Below are 17,409 nucleotides of genomic sequence, written 5' to 3'. Positions count from 1 at the left end.
AAGTAGTCTTCCAGATCTTTGGATTTGTCTAAGCTGTCATGGACACTTCCTGTTTTTATATGGTATTTTAAGCCATTGGCTCTTTAAAACAGCTTAAAGTAGATAATGACTAAATGTGTCCAACTATCTACCACAGGCCTTATTTGCAAACTCTTCTGTCTTCTTTACCTAATCAGTTCTGCTTTCTGTCTCTGTCTTCTAACTATCCTCCATCTTTCCAGATGCAGGACGCTATGGGCTATGAGTTACCCTGGGTGTACTTTGTCAGTCTGGTCATCTTTGGATCCTTTTTCGTTCTTAATCTGGTTCTTGGTGTGTTGAGCGGGTAAGCTGCTGGTTTTGGTGTTTTTTTTCCCTCCCTCTCATGCTGCAGGGCAAGACTCCAGAATCAAGGTTCTTTCATGTCACCAGAATCCTTTTCTTGTCACAAACAAAAGCAAGTGTTATATTTGTAATGATACTACATTGGTTCTCCAGTTAATAATATGACAGGTCAGTCACATTACAGTCTAACAATACTGTGAAGAGGAATTCACTTGCAAAGGTAACTAAATACTTAACTCCATTTAGACTGGAGAATATAGAAAATTTGCATTATAGCTGATTGAACTAAACAACAGATTCAGCACTGGTGACTCAAGTTCCCTTCCTCTGTAGCCTTGCAATGCTCAGGAATTGAATTTTCCTCACTAATTATCATTCCACTCTTCCAGGTCAATGATGCCATAGGAAGGGAGTGGCCCTGGATCTATTTTGTTACCTTAATCATCATAGGGTCATTTTTTGTACTTAACTTGGTTCTCGGTGTACTTAGCGGGTAAGCAGTACCAGGAAACATGTTTTTAATTGTTGTTGTTGCTTATTTACATAAGTTTCTGAATTGATGTTTCTATTCTTGTTCTTGGGTTGTGGATATGGGTCTTGATCCAACATATTCTCAAAGTCACCTGCTAATGTCAGTGGGCTTTGGCTCAACCCTATAAAGAGGTAGTGATAGGAAACATACATTGAAAGTATTCATTTTGTAGTACAATGGCATCAAACAGCCCACATAATGGTGGGGGTATTTCTATGAGAAGCCAGCAGTGCAAGACCTGGAAATATATTTTCATGTAAAATACAGTGTAGGCGTTGAAACCTTGCCCCAGCTGTGATCCATTACCCCAGATGGAAGGAATTAATATAGCAATTAGGGTGATCACAGTTTATGAGTATCATTCAACACTGAGTTGTTTATGTGAGGTTACAATAGGGGATTGAGAAGCAGAGGTATAGTCAGTCACTTTGATTGTCATTGGCTTCTCTGACATCACAGAGGGACTGGCAACCTTAAACCATGCACTTGAGTGCTATAGAGGACTGGGGCACCTTAAAAACTGAATTCTTAAGATCCCTGAATAGTGTTTGTTCTAATTAAGCCATATAGGTGCTGCCTATAGACCACAGGCTTTTGAAAGTCACCTTGTTCAAACTGGTAGAGCAATTTCAGAATTTTCAAAGAAACATTGACTATAGATGGAGAAATAATACTTAATGCTTTGGCATTTGACACCATAATATAAGTATCGGTAACAAATGGAAAAGGAATGGAAAAATATGAGCAAGTTGTAACCTATTGATAAAATGTGCATCCTCTCAGACTCCTTCTTCTCGACTAAGAGCTTCTTCCCCAGTGATGCTTGATTCAACCATGGAAGGGGAGGGGAGGAAATTTCCAACCAAACAAAAGATGGTATTAAAAGTTAAAGACATCCATGTTTTGTCAGCTGAAAGATACAGCTGTATAAAAATTCCTTAAAACACCCAGTCAGCAGATTTCAGGATTGTCCACATGAATGAAAGGGGTGGTCAGTCAACAAGCCTATTGATCATTGGCTTTCTTGTTATGACAGCTAACAAGCAGAAATAATTGCTGGCCATTGCAACATTGTGTGGAGCTGAATGGAAATTGCAATTGTTTCACAAAATGATGCCAAATGGGAATCATTTGGAGTTGATTCTTGGTCGCATCTTGATATTGGCTAGATTCAATTTAGCACCATTGTTGTTGGGACATTTCTAGAATTCCATTAGATATTCCCAGAGAGACCATTGCCAGATATCACATTTTAAGGTACTGTTTATTTTACTGCATCACCATTAGACTGATAAAAATGTTTTCAAAAACACAAATATTGTCAAGTTTAGAAATAATCTTAGGACCACTTTACACATAATGCTTTCCCTATAAGAGTGTACACTGGTGTCCAAAAAAACTTATGTATGCTGGTATCGTGTGATGATCCAGTAAGTGTTTGCTGGATGTACACTTCTAATCATGTCTTCCTTGCAATAGCTCAATAGTATTGCTCATGATTTGCATGCAGGGTGGCTCAGTTTCAGACTCTGAATCTCCAGTTAGAAGGATTGCAGTAGCAGGATACGAAAAATGTCCACCTTAGATCTTGGAGAGCCACTGCCAGATAGAGTACATAATGCTGGACTAGATGGACCAATGGTCTGATGATATAAGGCAGCTTCATATGTACTTTTAAGGCCTTGTCCAGGTGTTGCGCATAAATCCTCCATCAGCTTGTTTCCAAAGGACATTGCTTTAATTTTTGTTTATTATCTAGCAATGTAAATACAGTTTAGGTCACATTCTCTCTAACTGATACTTTGGGAGCAGTAAATACCAGCAACTTTTAATATGATCAGACTACCTAGATAGGTATCAGACAATATGAAACACTAAATCTTTCTGCTGTTTGGCTCCTCATTGATAAAACAGTATTAACTATATTCAGTCCATCTCCAATATGTGATAACGTTTGTACAGTGTTTAGAAGGATAAAGGCATCATGACTATTGTTTGGAATTCTCACCATCCATCTTTTGTTTACATTTCCATGCTACAAAGCAGGAAGTGTGAGAGCTCTTTTGCTCTTTCCACATTTGTCATATATTTGATGTATCCTTCTACCTTATGGCAAAGCTCTCTCCTAGAACTGATTTAATGAGCTGTTTTTGTTCCTGAGGGTTAAGTGGAACTTCTTGCTAACCTCCACTTTAACATCTGCATTACCAGATTCCTAAGAGAGATAACCCCTCCTTGAGTTTGAAAAGTGATTTGAGATGCAGCACAGGGAGCTGTCACTTAAAGATATAACTTAAAGGTATATCAGTGTAATGAAAACAGAGAAAACATGTGTATTAATATGCCTTGAAATTAATATGGTAAACTGTGCTACCATAGTAGAAATCAACACTTCCAGTACAATCCAAGCTAATTATCTTCTCCTTTTTTGCTCTCCTGTTCTTATTCGTTTATCCCCCGCTCCTCCCTCCTCTTGCCAGGGAGTTTTCTAAAGAGAGAGAGAAGGCAAAAGCTCGGGGTGACTTTCAGAAGTTGCGGGAGAAACAGCAACTGGAGGAGGACTTGAAGGGATACCTGGACTGGATAACTCAAGCAGAAGATATTGACCCAGAAAATGAGGATGAAGGCATGGATGAGGAGAAGCCCCGAAACAGTAAGCAGCTTTTCCCTGTTTCTTTTTGGGCTCCTAGCCAGAGATGAATGTTCAAAATGGGATGTATATACACATATGCCCAGGAACCGAGAAAGTGGCAAAAAGTCATACTGGCATACATTTTCCCATTCTTCTTCATGGTCTTTGTGCTCTGTTACTGTAGTAGCGGATGTGCTCTACCATAAGCATTGCTATGCTGGTATTATGATTTCTGTAAGTGAATGCAATTACAACAGCTTGTTCTAAAACAGATTTGTACCTTGGGGACTTACTCAAGATACTTATTTTCATGTATTCCTTGAACTGATAGAATAGCTGGAATTAACCAGATTAATCTGCAAGAGAGGCAGAAACTAATTAGTTATATGTCCTGTTAACATTTTTAATATAGCAATATTTTTTCTTTGGCAAACCTTTAACTTTGGTTTGGTTCCTAGAATTTCTCATTGTTTGTTTTAGTCTCTGCTCATTCCCTCCATGTCATGATGGTTGGGAAAGGACATTATAGGTTCCATCCCACATTCCCCTTACACTGCTTACCAGAGCATGCTTGGTAAATAGGACGGCTGAGGGATCCTTACAAGATTGGCTCTGGGAAAGGACGGTATCTAAGGCTACCTTGCCCTTCTCTTTGTGTAGAGTGCCCTTACTTTTTTGCAGGATTCTCCTTCCAGTTCCAACAAAGTTTCAGCAAGGTATTGCACAATGAGGAGCTGAGTCCAGGCCCAGCTTAAAGAATGGTTCCTTTAATATCCTCTTGCAACCTCTGCTTGCCTCCTTGCTTTGGAAAGGATGCCTTGCTTTTAGAGCTATGGCTCTGATGGCATTCTTTATCAATGAATGAAACTAAAGCAGAGGTGGGCTGACACATAATCTGATGGCTCAGTCCAGTGAAGGCTGCCGCTTGCCTGTCGGTTTCTCTAGCCCCCACTGGGGGATTGACACTGATCAGTGTTAGAGGCACTAGAATGGATGTCTTTGAAATTCCCTCTCTTTATACAAAGACATTTAGGGCACAATCCTATTGGGATAGTTGGCCGTCTCCCAAGTCAGAGGTGACTGACTGTCCTATGCAGGGCAGGCAGAGCATGGTGGGGATCCTCTCCTCCATGCTCTGCCTGCCCTGCTTTTGTGGCTAGACAATCGATTTTGGCTGTCTAGCCAGGGTGCTTCGGAGTGGGAGAGGCTGCACAGTGCATAGGAAGCTTCTTAACAAAGCTTCTGCGGTCTCCTCCCCTCCCCATCCCTGGGAACGCCCCCGTTTCTGAGTGTGGAGACAGGTGAGAACTGTGCTGCCTATGAGGCAGCAGGGGAGGGGGAGGGGAGCGTGGTTTCTGGGAACCAAGCTCAGAGTGCTGGCTTCGAGCTCAGTTCCCAGAAACCCCAAAATCCTATGACTGTGTAGACAGTGTCTAGTGGCCATAGGATTGCTGTCTTAAAGACTTTTCTGGATGGGGGAAAATTTACTTAATTGTGCATAATTCTCTATTTAAAGCTCTAATCACATTGCTACTTCATGGTAAATGCCAATAGGAACTTATGATGCACACTAGCATCTTTCAGAAGGCTTAGACTAAGGAACTAGAGCACTAGCAAGCCAGAGAGGGGAACTAGATGGTAAGTTGGTCAGTCAAAAGATCTGATAAAATGTAAATTTTCAAGGAATGTTAATATGATCATGTACACAACTGCATGCTTAAAAACAAAACACCCTGTGATGCTTGAATGTGTCTATTCATGCACATGGATTAGTTAAGTAGGGGAGGGGGGACCCATGATGAATGGGATAAATGGAAAGCTGCAAATAGAGCAAACGGTGTATGCACCAATCCCAAAATTACTTACAGAAATTATTTGTCAACAGTCGGAAGACAGGCAGAGCAGAACACTGAGCATAGCCAATATGTGAAAGACTTATGAAATAGAATGTGGGAACTCTGTCCATCCTTGAGCACTGGTATTTGGAGGTGTTTCAGATAATGAAATGGGATACAGGGAATCTTCCCCTCTCATGCTCCTTTTTATCAACACAGACAGCCTCCCTTCTTTGTTAACCTAGAGATATTCTTATAGTGGTCTTGAAATATCGAGTCTTGAACCTTTCAGACTATTATCCAGTTAAATAGACAGTTCCTTTGTTCTTAACATTCATTACTGAAATTTTGTTATCTGCTGTTTTCTTTTGGGAAAGGAAAAACAAATATTTCCATAGTTATGATCAGTTTCCCCAATCATGGACCAACTAAAGAGGTCTCAGAAACAACCTGCTCAATTCTTTCTTTGGCCAAATAAGCAAAATACTGCACACATTTTCAACAGGACTATATTCTGCCTGTGTGCAGACACCTGAAATGAAATATTTGTTTGATTAACAGAATCAGAGATAATCCTCGGAGGGTGGTGAGAATTTTTTCAGTCAAATGGTTACATTTCTAAAACCAACCAAAATTATTATAATTTACTTATATGACTGTGGAGTAATTGGTCGCAAAAAGGTGGACAAAGTTTAGAGAACAAGTTTAGAGAAGCACAGGAATGTATTATCTACTTATCAGACTTCAACCTACATTTTCTTTGGAAAGTTCAGAGCACTCTAATTCTAATATTATGAGGTTCTAAACAGATTTCCCTGTTAACTTCCCCTAAATTAAATAACCACTGAATCACTTAAATGAGTTACTTACATGCAGAAACAAAAGATCCCGTGGAGAGAGAGTTCGACCCGCCCCTCACCACAGACATAAGGGTCCACAGGGAGGGAGCTAGTTTTACCCACATCCTAGCAGTGTCCCTAAAGTGCATTCCCAATATAAGTAAATAGTTGCTATTCACTTCCATGGGATGAAGCATTGTACTTGGGAACAACTGATCCAGACCTCACTGAAAGTGCACAGCAGGATACAGCATGTCTCTGCGCACTGCATAATGCAGTACAGCCTCCAGGCATATTCACAATGTGGTATCGTTCCTCCACATAATGATGGTCATTTTGCTAGTTGCATAATAAAAAATGCACACCCTATATGTAAAACTACCAATATCAGGCAGATTGTTGTAGAATGTTACTCAAATCTTCCAAGAGTTGTGATATCTTATATATTGAAAGATAAATACTTTATTAACAGAGGAAAGTTATTGGAGGTCAAACAGCTTTTGTCTCTGCTGGAGATGGTCAGGTCATCAGATTGTATACTCAGGTGTGTGAGAGATCTGTTATAGCAAGTCAGGGAAGACCTTCATTTCTTGGAAGTAGTAACCCATCTCTGACAGCAGTCAATAATACCTAGAGTTTGGGGAAGAGAGGTTATTTTAAATACTGTACTGTTGGTGACTCTGAATATAGTGTCAACTTTCCGGTTTGCTAATACATGAACCTAAATACAAACTTGCTTCTTGTTCCCTCTTCTAAATAATTGATCAATATAACATCGTTGATATAGTAGTTCCCAATTGGGGCAGCTGCTGTTAACTCATAGCCCTGTGAAGAGCAACAGTATCATGAATCTCTCTGTTTTCTCCATTTGTGATTTTAATTCCATTATCAGATTGGAACTGGAAGCCAGGAGCTAAAATAACTGATGCTGAAAAGCAAAAACAAGCTCTTGCTGATAGAAACTGTATCAGGAAGTTAGTGAGGAGTGGTGATGAACACATATTTGCAACTGGAACATAAAATCTGGCTATGTTGATTCAGCTTGTACAGCCTGAAATTGATTGAGGAATTTCATAAAGGATAAGCTAGGATACAGGAAATTTAACAGCCATATTTATATAGAAACAGTGCAGTTTGTGAGCTTTTAAAAATAAGTACAAGTGATCAGGCCTCCTCACCCTAGGCTGCTACTTTTATTTTAAACAAATTATAAATAAATCAAAGAAGTTACCGGAACTTAATCCGGTAGAATTAAGAAGTCAATCCCCAAGTAACATTTGGTCATACTCATTTGGAGTTTACTATTTGTGTCTAAGCAGATCCAGTATCAGAGTACTTCTAGTTGGTGGCACATTTCACATGTGAATGTCACATTCAGTCTTTTGCAACAGAGCTGGAGCCCAAAGACTCAAGTTGGTTGTGTCGAAGAGTTCCCCTGAAGTATGTTCAAAATGCTTTGGGCTCTGTAAATATATTCCTATGTGCCTAGATGCTTTCTCTGCTCTCCCCCCACCCCTGTATTTGGTGCCTTCCTGCCCCCCCCCCCAAACCTATGATCTATATATGCAGCAGAACATGATGAGAATTTGGTGATATGAATCCTGAGTTGGTAGAATGAACTGAACCATTTCAGCCAGCATGCAGAGATTCATATTTTTGAATACTCTCTCACATTAAAAACCTCCCTTCAGGTAGAGAATTAACACACTGGAGAGCAGGCTGACTAGAACCTTTCTCCCTTATTATACATTTATTTATTACATTGTTATCCTGTTGTTCCTCCAAGGAGTTCAGAGTACATACGTGGTCATTCCTCCCCATTTTATTTATACAACAACTGTGTGAGGCACGTTAGGGTGAAAGAGGGACTGGCCCAGTGTCACACACTGAGCTTCATGACTAAGTGGAGGTTTGAACCAGGGGCCACCAGCCTTACTCTAACACTCTAACCACTGCACTACACTGGCCTATGTTGTAGGGAGGGGTATTGTTTTTAATGTTGGGGAGTATTAAAAATGGTATCCCCCACCTGCATTGTGAAGTGGTACAATCCACTCTACCATATCAGGATTTTACCATTTCAGCACAGTGAAAGCAATAAGGGCAAGGGAGCTGACTTTCGAAGTACTTTCTCAGTGTTACTTTCTTAACCCTTACCAGGACAAAGAAGATCTTCAAATAAATGTTGGAGGGGGTGTCACGGGGCTGGTACATTTATCTATGTGTGGTGGCTATGTCCTCAGGTAGAGGCATTTTGGGACAAAGCCTTCAAAGAAATTAACGATATGACCAAACAAAACATCACCAAGACTTCAGTACTTGCAATTTTGCATCAAAACTCTATTTTACACTCTTTGGCAGATCAAGAGCAACAACTTCAGCCCAATGAAAATGCTCAGTGGATAATAAATGTGAATTATTATAAAATGACTACTCAAGAGAAGTTATAACAAAATAGCAAACTAAATATAGGAATATGTTACTTTTCTCATCAGAATAAAGTAAACTGGTCATATGTGGTGGATATACACAAGGGCTAAGGACTTATGGAAGATCATGATTAGGATGGTATTTATATTTGTTGTTGTTGCTGTTGTTCAGTCGTTCAGTCGTGTCCGACTCTTCGTGACCCCATGGACCATAGCACGCCAGGCCTTCCTGTCCTGCGCTCTCTCCCGGAGCGTGCTCAAGTTCATATTAATTGCATCCGTGATGCTATCTAGCCATCTCATCCTCTGCCGTCCCCTTCTCCTTTTGCCTTCAGTCTTTCCCAGCATCAGGGTCTTTTCCAGGGAGTTTTCTCTTCGCATTAGGTGGCCAAAATATTGGAGCTTCAGCTTCATTATCTGTCCTTCCAATGAGCACTCAGGGTTGATTTCCTTTAGGATGGACTGATTTGACCTCCTTGCAGTCCAGGGGACTCGTAAGAGTCTTCTCCAGCACCACAGTTTGAAAGCATCAATTCTTCGGCGCTCAGCCTTCCTTATAGTCCAGCTCTCACAGCCATACATTACTACTGGGAAAACCATAGCTTTGATTAGACGGACCTTTGTCGGCAAGGTGATCTCTCTGCTTCTTACTATGCTGTCTAGGTTTGCCATAGCTTTCCTCCCAAGGAGCAAGCGTCTTTTAATTTCAGGGCTACAGTCACCATCTGCGGTGATCTTGGAGCCCAAGAAAGTAAAATCTGTCACTGCTTCCATTTCTTCCCCTTCTATATGCCAGGAAGTGATGGGGCCAGATGCCATGATCTTAGTTTTTTTAATGTTGAGTTTCAAACCAGCTTTTGCACTCTCCTCTTTCACCCTCAACAAGAGGCTCTTGAGATCCTCTTCGCTTTCTGCCATTAGGGTGGTATCGTCTGCATATCGGAGGTTGTTGATAATTCTCCCGGCAATCTTAATTCCGACCTCTGATTCATCCAACCCGGCATTTCTCATGATGTACTCTGCATATAAGTTAAATAAGCAGGGTGACAATATGCAGCCTTGTCGTACTCCTTTCCCAATTTTGAACCACTCGGTTGTTCCATGTCTGGTTCTTACTGTTGCTTCTTGACCCTCGTACAGGTTTCTCAGGAGACAGGTAAGGTGGTCTGGTATTCCCATCACTTTCAGAATTTGCCACAGTTTGTTGTGATCCACGCAATCAAAGGCTTTAGCGTAGTCAATGAAGCAGAAATAGACGTTTTTCTGGAATTCTCTTGCTTTCTCCATGATGCAGCGAATGTTGGCGATTTGATCTCTAGTTCCTCTGCCTCTTCTAAACCCAGCTTGTACTTCCGGTAGTTCTCGGTTCGCATACTGCTGAAGCCTAGCTTGTAGGATTTTGAGCATCACCTTGCTGGCATGTGAACTGAGCGCAATTGTGCGGTAGTTTGAACACTCTTTGGCGTTGCCCTTCTTTGGAATTGGAATGTAAACTGACCTTTTCCAGTCTTGTGGCCACTGTTGAGTGTTCCAGATTTGTTGGCATATTGAATGCAGCACTTTAACAGCATCATCTTTTAGGATTTTAAATAGCTCGGCTGGAATACTGTCATCTCCGCTAGCTTTGTTGTTACTAATGCTTCCTAAGGCCCACTTGACTTCACTCTCGAGGATGTCCGGCTCAAGTTCAGTGACCGCACTATCATGGCTATCAGGGACATTCAGATCTTTCCTGTATAGTTCTTCTGTGTATTCTTGCCACCTCTTCTTAATCTCATCTGCTTCTGTTAGGTCCCTGCCTTCTTTGTCCTTTATCATGCCCGTCTTTGCACAAAACGTTCCCTTGAGATCTCCAATTTTCTTGAAGAGATCTCTAGTCTTTCCCATTCTGTTGTTTTCCTCGATTTCTTTGCATTGTTCATTTAAGAAGGCCTTCTTGTCTCTCCTTGCTATTCTCTGGAACTCTGCGTTCAGTTGGGTATATCTTCCCCTTTCTCCCTTGCTTTTCGCTTCCCTTCTTTCGTCAGCTACTTGTAAAGCCTCATCAGACAGCCACTTGGCTTTCTTGCATTTCTTTTTCTTTGGGATGGATTTCGTTGCTGCCTCCTGAACAATGTTACGGACCTCCGTCCATAGTTCCTCAGGCACTCTGTCTATCAGGTCTAATCCCTGAAATCTATTCCTCACCTCCACTGTATATTCATCAGGGATATGATTTAGGTCATACCTGAACGGTTTAGTGGTTTTCCCGACGTTCTTCAATTTAAGACGAAATTTTGCAAGAAGCAGCTCATGATCTGAGCCACAGTCAGCTCCAGGTCTTGTTTTTACTGACTGTATGGAGCTTCTCCATCTTTGGCTGCAAAGGACATAATCAATCTGATTTCGATATTGACCATCTGGTGACGTCCATGTGTAGAGTCGCCTCTTGTGCTGTTGGAAAAGAGTGTTTGCTATGATCAGCATGTTCTCTTGGCAAAACTCTATTAGCTTTTGTCCTGCTTCATTTTGTACACCAAGGCCATGCCTGCCTGTTATCCCGGTGATTTCTTGACTTCCTACTTTAGCATTCCAATCCCCTATGATGAAGAGGACATCTTTTTTTGGTGTTAGTTCTAGAAGGTGTTGTAGGCCTTCATAGAACCGATCAACCTCAGCTTCTTCGGCATCAGTGGTTGGGGCATAGACTTGAATTACTGTGATGTTGAATGGTTTGCCTTGGATTCGTACTGAGATCATTCTATCATTTTTAAGATTGTACCCCAGTACTGCTTTTCCCACCCTTTTGTTGACTATGAGTGCTACTCCATTTCTTCTAAGGGATTCTTGCCCACAGTAGTAGATATGATGGTCACCTGAATTAAATTCGCCCATGCCTGTCCATTTTAGTTCGCTGATTCCCAAGATGTCGATGTTCAATCTTGCCATCTCATGTTTGACCACCTCCAGTTTACCTTGATTCATTGATCTGACATTCCAGGTTCCTAAACAATATTGTTCTTTACAGCATCGGATTTTCTTTTCACCACCAGACACATCCACAGCTGAGTGTCCTTTCGGGTTTGGCCCAGCTGCTTCACTCTTTCTGGCGCTACTTGGAAATACCCTCTGCTCTTCCCCAGTAGTATATTGGACACCTTCCGACCTGAGGGGCTCATCTTCCGGCGTCATCTCTTTTAGCCTTGTGATACGTTCCATGGGGTTTTCTTGGCAAGAATACTGGAGTGGGTTGCCATTTCCTTCTCCAGTGGACCACATTTTGTCAGAACTCTCTGCCATGACCTGTCCGTCTTGGGTGGCCCTGCACGGCATAGCTTATGGCTTCACTGAGTTACGCAAGCCCCTTCGCCACAACAAGGCAGTGATCCATGAAGGGGGGTATTTATATACACTTGTCTTAAAATCCAAATGTATGCCTTTTAGAATTTGTAAAATATATAGTATAGGAATGAATGCATAACATTAAAACGACTGATTATTTTCAAACACTTCTTTGGATAATGCTGGGGACAATGGTACAATGCCTAATGAATGGAGCTTCATAACCATATTGGATTTGATCTAATAATATTGTGATAGTTGTTTGAAATCTATCTCTTGTATCAGTGATTTGTGTATATTAATTAAGAAAAGGGTTTGTTCCATCTTGTTCGAAGGTGGTTCAAAGGTGTGTGTTTTTTTTAAATAAAAATAAATGTAAAAAGGGAGAAGTGGATGCCAAGTGACAGGTATAAAGGCAAGGCAGCCATTTGAGATTTAGGCCTCCTCTCCTCTCTAAGCAGGGACACATTCCTGGAACTTTTATTTCACCCTCAAATAACATCTTAGAACAAGGGTGGATGTAAACGTAAGTGAAATACCTTCTTTTATAGGATGCAGCCATAAGCCAACAACGCTGTAGCAAAGGGTAGGCAACCTTTTGGGGCTGTGGGTACATTCGGCAATTTGAGAAACTGTCTTGGGCATCACCACAAAATGGCCACCATGGGAGGTATGGCAAGGGCAAGTAACCTGTCCAGAACACTGAGTACAAGGCAGAGGTGTCATCTAAGCCCCAACACACTAAACAACTACTTTGAACCCACAGTTTCCAGTACCAACAGAAACCTATTTCACAGCAATCCCAGCTGCCAGTAAGAAAAATGGGTTAATTTTTTTTAAAGGGGGAGGGCACCTTGGTGGGCACCAGGAAAGGTGCCCGTGGGTTTACTGGTGCCCATGAGCACCACGTTGCCTACCCCTGCTGTAATGGGATTGATGCCCCAAATCACTCAGATCATCATGTAGCTGAGCTGAAAAAACAATGGAAATCTACATGTCTCCCATCGCAGCTATATAGAAATAGCTGAGAAGTATGTGAGCTAAAATAGTGAAGAGCAGAGACATCACACTGACAACAAAGGTCCGCATAGTGAAAGCAATGCAAGACCATGGACCATAAGGAAGGCTGAACGAAGGAAGATAGATGCTTTTGAACTGTGGTGCTGGAGGAAAATTCTGAGAGTGCCTTGGACTGCAAGAAGATTAAACCAGTCCATACTCCAGGAAATAAAGCCAGACTGCTCACTTGAGGGAATGATATTAAAGGCAAAACTGAAGTACTTTGGCCACCTAATGAGAAGACAGGATACCCTGGAGAAGATGCTGATGCTAGGGAAAGTGGAAGGCAAAAGGAAGAGGGGCCGACCAAGGGCAAGATAGATGGATGATATTCTGGAGGTGACGGACTCGACCTTGGGGGAGCTGGGGGTGGCGACAGCTGACAGGAAGCTCTGGCGTGGGCTGGTCCATCAAGTCACGAAGAGTCGGAAGTGACTGAACGAATAAACAACAACAATGTGAGCTGGTGACAAGTACAAGGGTTTAGGCTGCATATTAGGGCTTGTGTCTGAATAACAATGGGAATGTGATGTAAGGGAGCCTGTATGAAAAGAGAGAGAGAGAGATTAGAAAAACAGGCTGGGCCATCTAATGGAAATAAAGAAACTGAAGAATAGTTGAAACTTAAAATTTTAAAAATATAAATATTTATTCAAAAGCAACATCAATTTTTATGAATGGTGATATAGGGACTTACTGACTTTTTGAACCATCTCAACTCAAAATTAACATATTCCATTCTTATGGAACATCCATAGACTTTTTCAGAAGTACAAGGCTTGCTTTCACCATTTCATCTCATTTCAAGCAGCCTCTCTGTGGAGGTTAGAGAGCTTTAGTATTGTTATGCTGCATGCCCCAAATGGAGGTGTCTTAGGTTCATTTGACAAGAACAACTCTGGAAAAGAAAAGCTGTACTTAGTAAACCAGCCCATGTTAAGCTGTTCATACTTCCTGGGATCAGATTAGCAACCTCATAGTTTAATTTTAGTTGCCAATATGCTAAAATGTGCACTAAGTTGTTTTTCTGCTTTAGTACACTAATAGGGATGCTGCAAGTCTCCCTGGAAAAGTCAGATGGAAGTTGTACATTCACATTTTCTCAAGTCACAACATATTTCTGTTCTATTTCAGTCTCCAGGCACTTAGGTGGATGGAAAGGAATTGGTGCTAGGATATGTTGGGAGCTCTTTCACCTGTTGAGTTAAATAAAAAAGCAACAGTCAAGATGCAAACCCAGTGACAGCAGAATTTGCCTGCATGAAACCCTGCATGAAAATCATAAAATAGCAGACGATGAGAGCCAAGCCATTTATCAGTTAATCTCCTTAGCTCGCCAGTTGATCAGCTGGAGAACAGTAGCATCCAGGCTGATATCTTTCTGCTTCTAAGCATAAATACCACAAAATAAAAGATGATGTCATGGAATTATTTATTATCTGTCAAAAATTATCTAAAAGGTGAGGGGGAAAGAGTGCAGCAGTGTCCGCTTTTATCTTTCTCCAGTGAAGTGGAAAATAATCACCCAGTAACTAAGGAAAGATTAGCTACCAATTCTAACAATTGTGGGTGTAATGCAAGAGAGCCTGACTGAAGCACCACAGGAACAGCAGTTCCTGTGATGGTGGAATTCACTATGTGTGCATGTGTTGGGGGCAGGGGGTGAATTAGCGCCATGAAAAAACATTCAGATATCCTACAATGAATAAACTATTGTTTGGCACTGAATCATTACTTTAAGGGTTAGGGTTTTACATTACTAAGGCTGCAATCCTGTGCATACCTATTTGAATCTGAGATTAGGAAGCTGGTCTTCCAGGTCTAAGGATATGGTCATCAGACAGGCCTGATCTCCAGCACTTCTCTTTTCAAAGCTTAACCAGTGGTGTTTGTCCTACATTGACTTGGTCCTGCAATGGTTTAGAAGAATTAGAAATGAGTGATGGAGGCAACAGTCACTGACAGTCCCCAGGGTTACATTTTAATGGATAGTTTTATAGCTTCTGCAACATGTAAGTGACTCTTATTCCCTGAGCCATCAGAAATGGAGAGAGAATCAACAAGTTTTATAATTAGTGACATAATTAATGTCTCTGGTGTCTTTCTTTGGCAGCAGTAACTTTGCTTCGTTGTTCCATAGTTTTCATTCCCTCCCTGTTTTCCCTCTCTCTCTCTGACTCAAAAGAACCTGTGATCATGAAATAAAATGGAAATTGAAAAAGAAAGTAGCAACTAAAAAAACCCAAATACTTCCCGCCTTTTCATTCTCTTCTCATGGTTACTATCAAGGGAAGGTAAATACAGTCTAGCTGAATTCAAAGTAGGACCAACTAGTGCATCCAAAGATAATCAGACAGAGAGGATAAAAGGAGGATGACATGAAGGAGTTGTTGGACTGAGAATCAGGTTCACATGTGTTAGGGATGATAGTAAAATGTTTAACAATGAAACTGAACTAATGGTATAAGATTCTAACTCTAGAAAGTCTCAGTAATTGCTACTCCCAGTAATTGCTGTTGTATTTTTAATTCATTTTATTGTTTTTTAATCAAGTTTTATTTATGAATGTAAGCCACCTTGAGTGCCATTTTTCTTCATAGAAAAGCAGTGTACAAATCAAATAAATAAATAGCAATTCTCAAGTAAACTGGCATAGCTGTTACCAAGAGAACAAAATGGTGCAAGATTCTTTTGCCTTTCAAAAATATTTTTTTTGAAACAATATATTTGCCACAGGTATTTATGTCACAGTTAATTTTCATTTTTAGAGAACCACTCTGAGAACCCACCCTTTGCTGCTACCCCTGCTTTTCTTCTACATGGAAGGAAAGAGGCCGCAGGCTGAGGTTTATGAATATATTCTTAAAAATAAAACTAAATGATGGTTTACAGAGTAAAGAGTCTATTCAGTACGAACGTTTCATCATCAGTTGAGCTATCACAAAACAACAGATTGCATCCACACTGTTAGCTACTTGTATGAAGGGCTGCCCACATGGCTTAAACCAGCAATGACCAAACCAGGGAAACAACATAACTGAATAATATGTTGTGTCCTGTCTCTTTGAAATCAGTCATTTAGGACCACATGCGGAGTACTTCCTCAGGCTGAAGGAAAGGGGTTTAGCAAGGGGCCATTAAGACACAAGTAACATCCTATCTCAAAGCCATCTGTGGAATCTGTCCCATATTCATATACGCGCGCGTGCGCACACACAGACACACGCGCACGTGCACGCGCGCACACACACAGAGAAAACACATGCCACTGGAACAATGTCACAGTACTTTTCATGGCAAGTCCGTAACAATCCGAAGTTCCAGTCCACGTGCAGAGTGCCTCCAAAAGCCCAGACAAAGATGGATTCAAACAGAGAAGGCTTTGGGCAGTGAAGACGAGATGTTCCTAGCAAAGGCTCTTTGCCTATGCATCAGCTTAAAAGGGAAGGCATGACTGTAGGACACCCCCTCCAGATCCCTTGACAGACAAGGCCCTTTAGCCTTGGAGCAAGCCCCTGTCTAAACAGGGCAGCACTGCTCAGCCCTCCAGCAGTGACGCTACAACCTGGGCGACCCTTCTGCAAACCCCACCCCACCTCTGTCTCCACAGCTTCCAGCCTCCCTGCCTGCCAAGCCCAGACCAGCAGGTGGACAGGGAGTTGGGTGACTTCCCCTGGCTCTGCTCTGAGAACACTGACAGAGATAAGCTCACACAGACTCTGACATTCCAGAAACTGAATAGGCCCAAGCCCTTGCAGGCTACTTATTTTTTTCTTTTCTTTTTTATAATACTTTCTATTCTACTTTTATCTTTATAAATGAAATAAGGAACACCAACAACATAATCATCTTCTACAGTTTGCAACATTGCAGTATTCTTAAGAGGACCCATCAATAATAACATAGAGGAAAAAAAGAGAGAAGGAAAAGAAAAATATAAAAGGGAGAGAGAAGGGCAAAGGGGAAAGAAACAAAAACAACAACAACAAAAAATGCAAAATATAAACAAAATATAAACAAAAGATTACATAACAAACTTAAATTTAAACTACATTACACAGAAACTTCAAATATCACTCTACTTAGAAATTATACCTATAATATTACCAATCTTACAAATCAATACAGCATAAGTAATCAATTTCAATATTGTATCTTCAGGCTTATAACAAGGAAGCAAGCTTCATTTCCATTGGCCATATAATGCCTTTTAGCTACTATATAATGATAAAGCTTAAAATCAACCAGCCAGAAATATTACTAATCCTAGTATTATAATATTGAAAATATTATTAATAATAATAATAATAATAATAGAAAGAAAGAGATTATAAAGGATAAAAAATACAACAATCACTAATGTATTTTGTACTATCTATATTTTAGATAGTATCCTTTCTAAATATATAAATGAGTGTGCACATTTCTATACAACCTC

General features: G+C 40.8%; 1 protein-coding gene across 1 annotated transcript in view; it reads left to right on the top strand.

The window, feature by feature from the left end:
* Positions 1-17,409, top strand: part of CACNA1C (calcium voltage-gated channel subunit alpha1 C) — a 674,475-nt gene that overhangs the window by 435,737 nt on the left and 221,329 nt on the right. The window contains 2 exon segments of the mRNA XM_084811876.1: positions 714-817; positions 3,337-3,509. Coding sequence (XP_084668002.1) covers positions 714-817; positions 3,337-3,509 — 277 coding nt within the window.

Source organism: Heloderma suspectum, chromosome 7, assembly GCF_057233095.1.
Source record: "Heloderma suspectum isolate Gila_16-S chromosome 7, 16-S_ref, whole genome shotgun sequence".
Taxonomy (NCBI): Eukaryota; Metazoa; Chordata; class Lepidosauria; order Squamata; family Helodermatidae; genus Heloderma; species Heloderma suspectum.
Note: the sequence above shows the minus strand (reverse complement) of the source record. Positions and strands in the feature narration are given on the sequence as shown.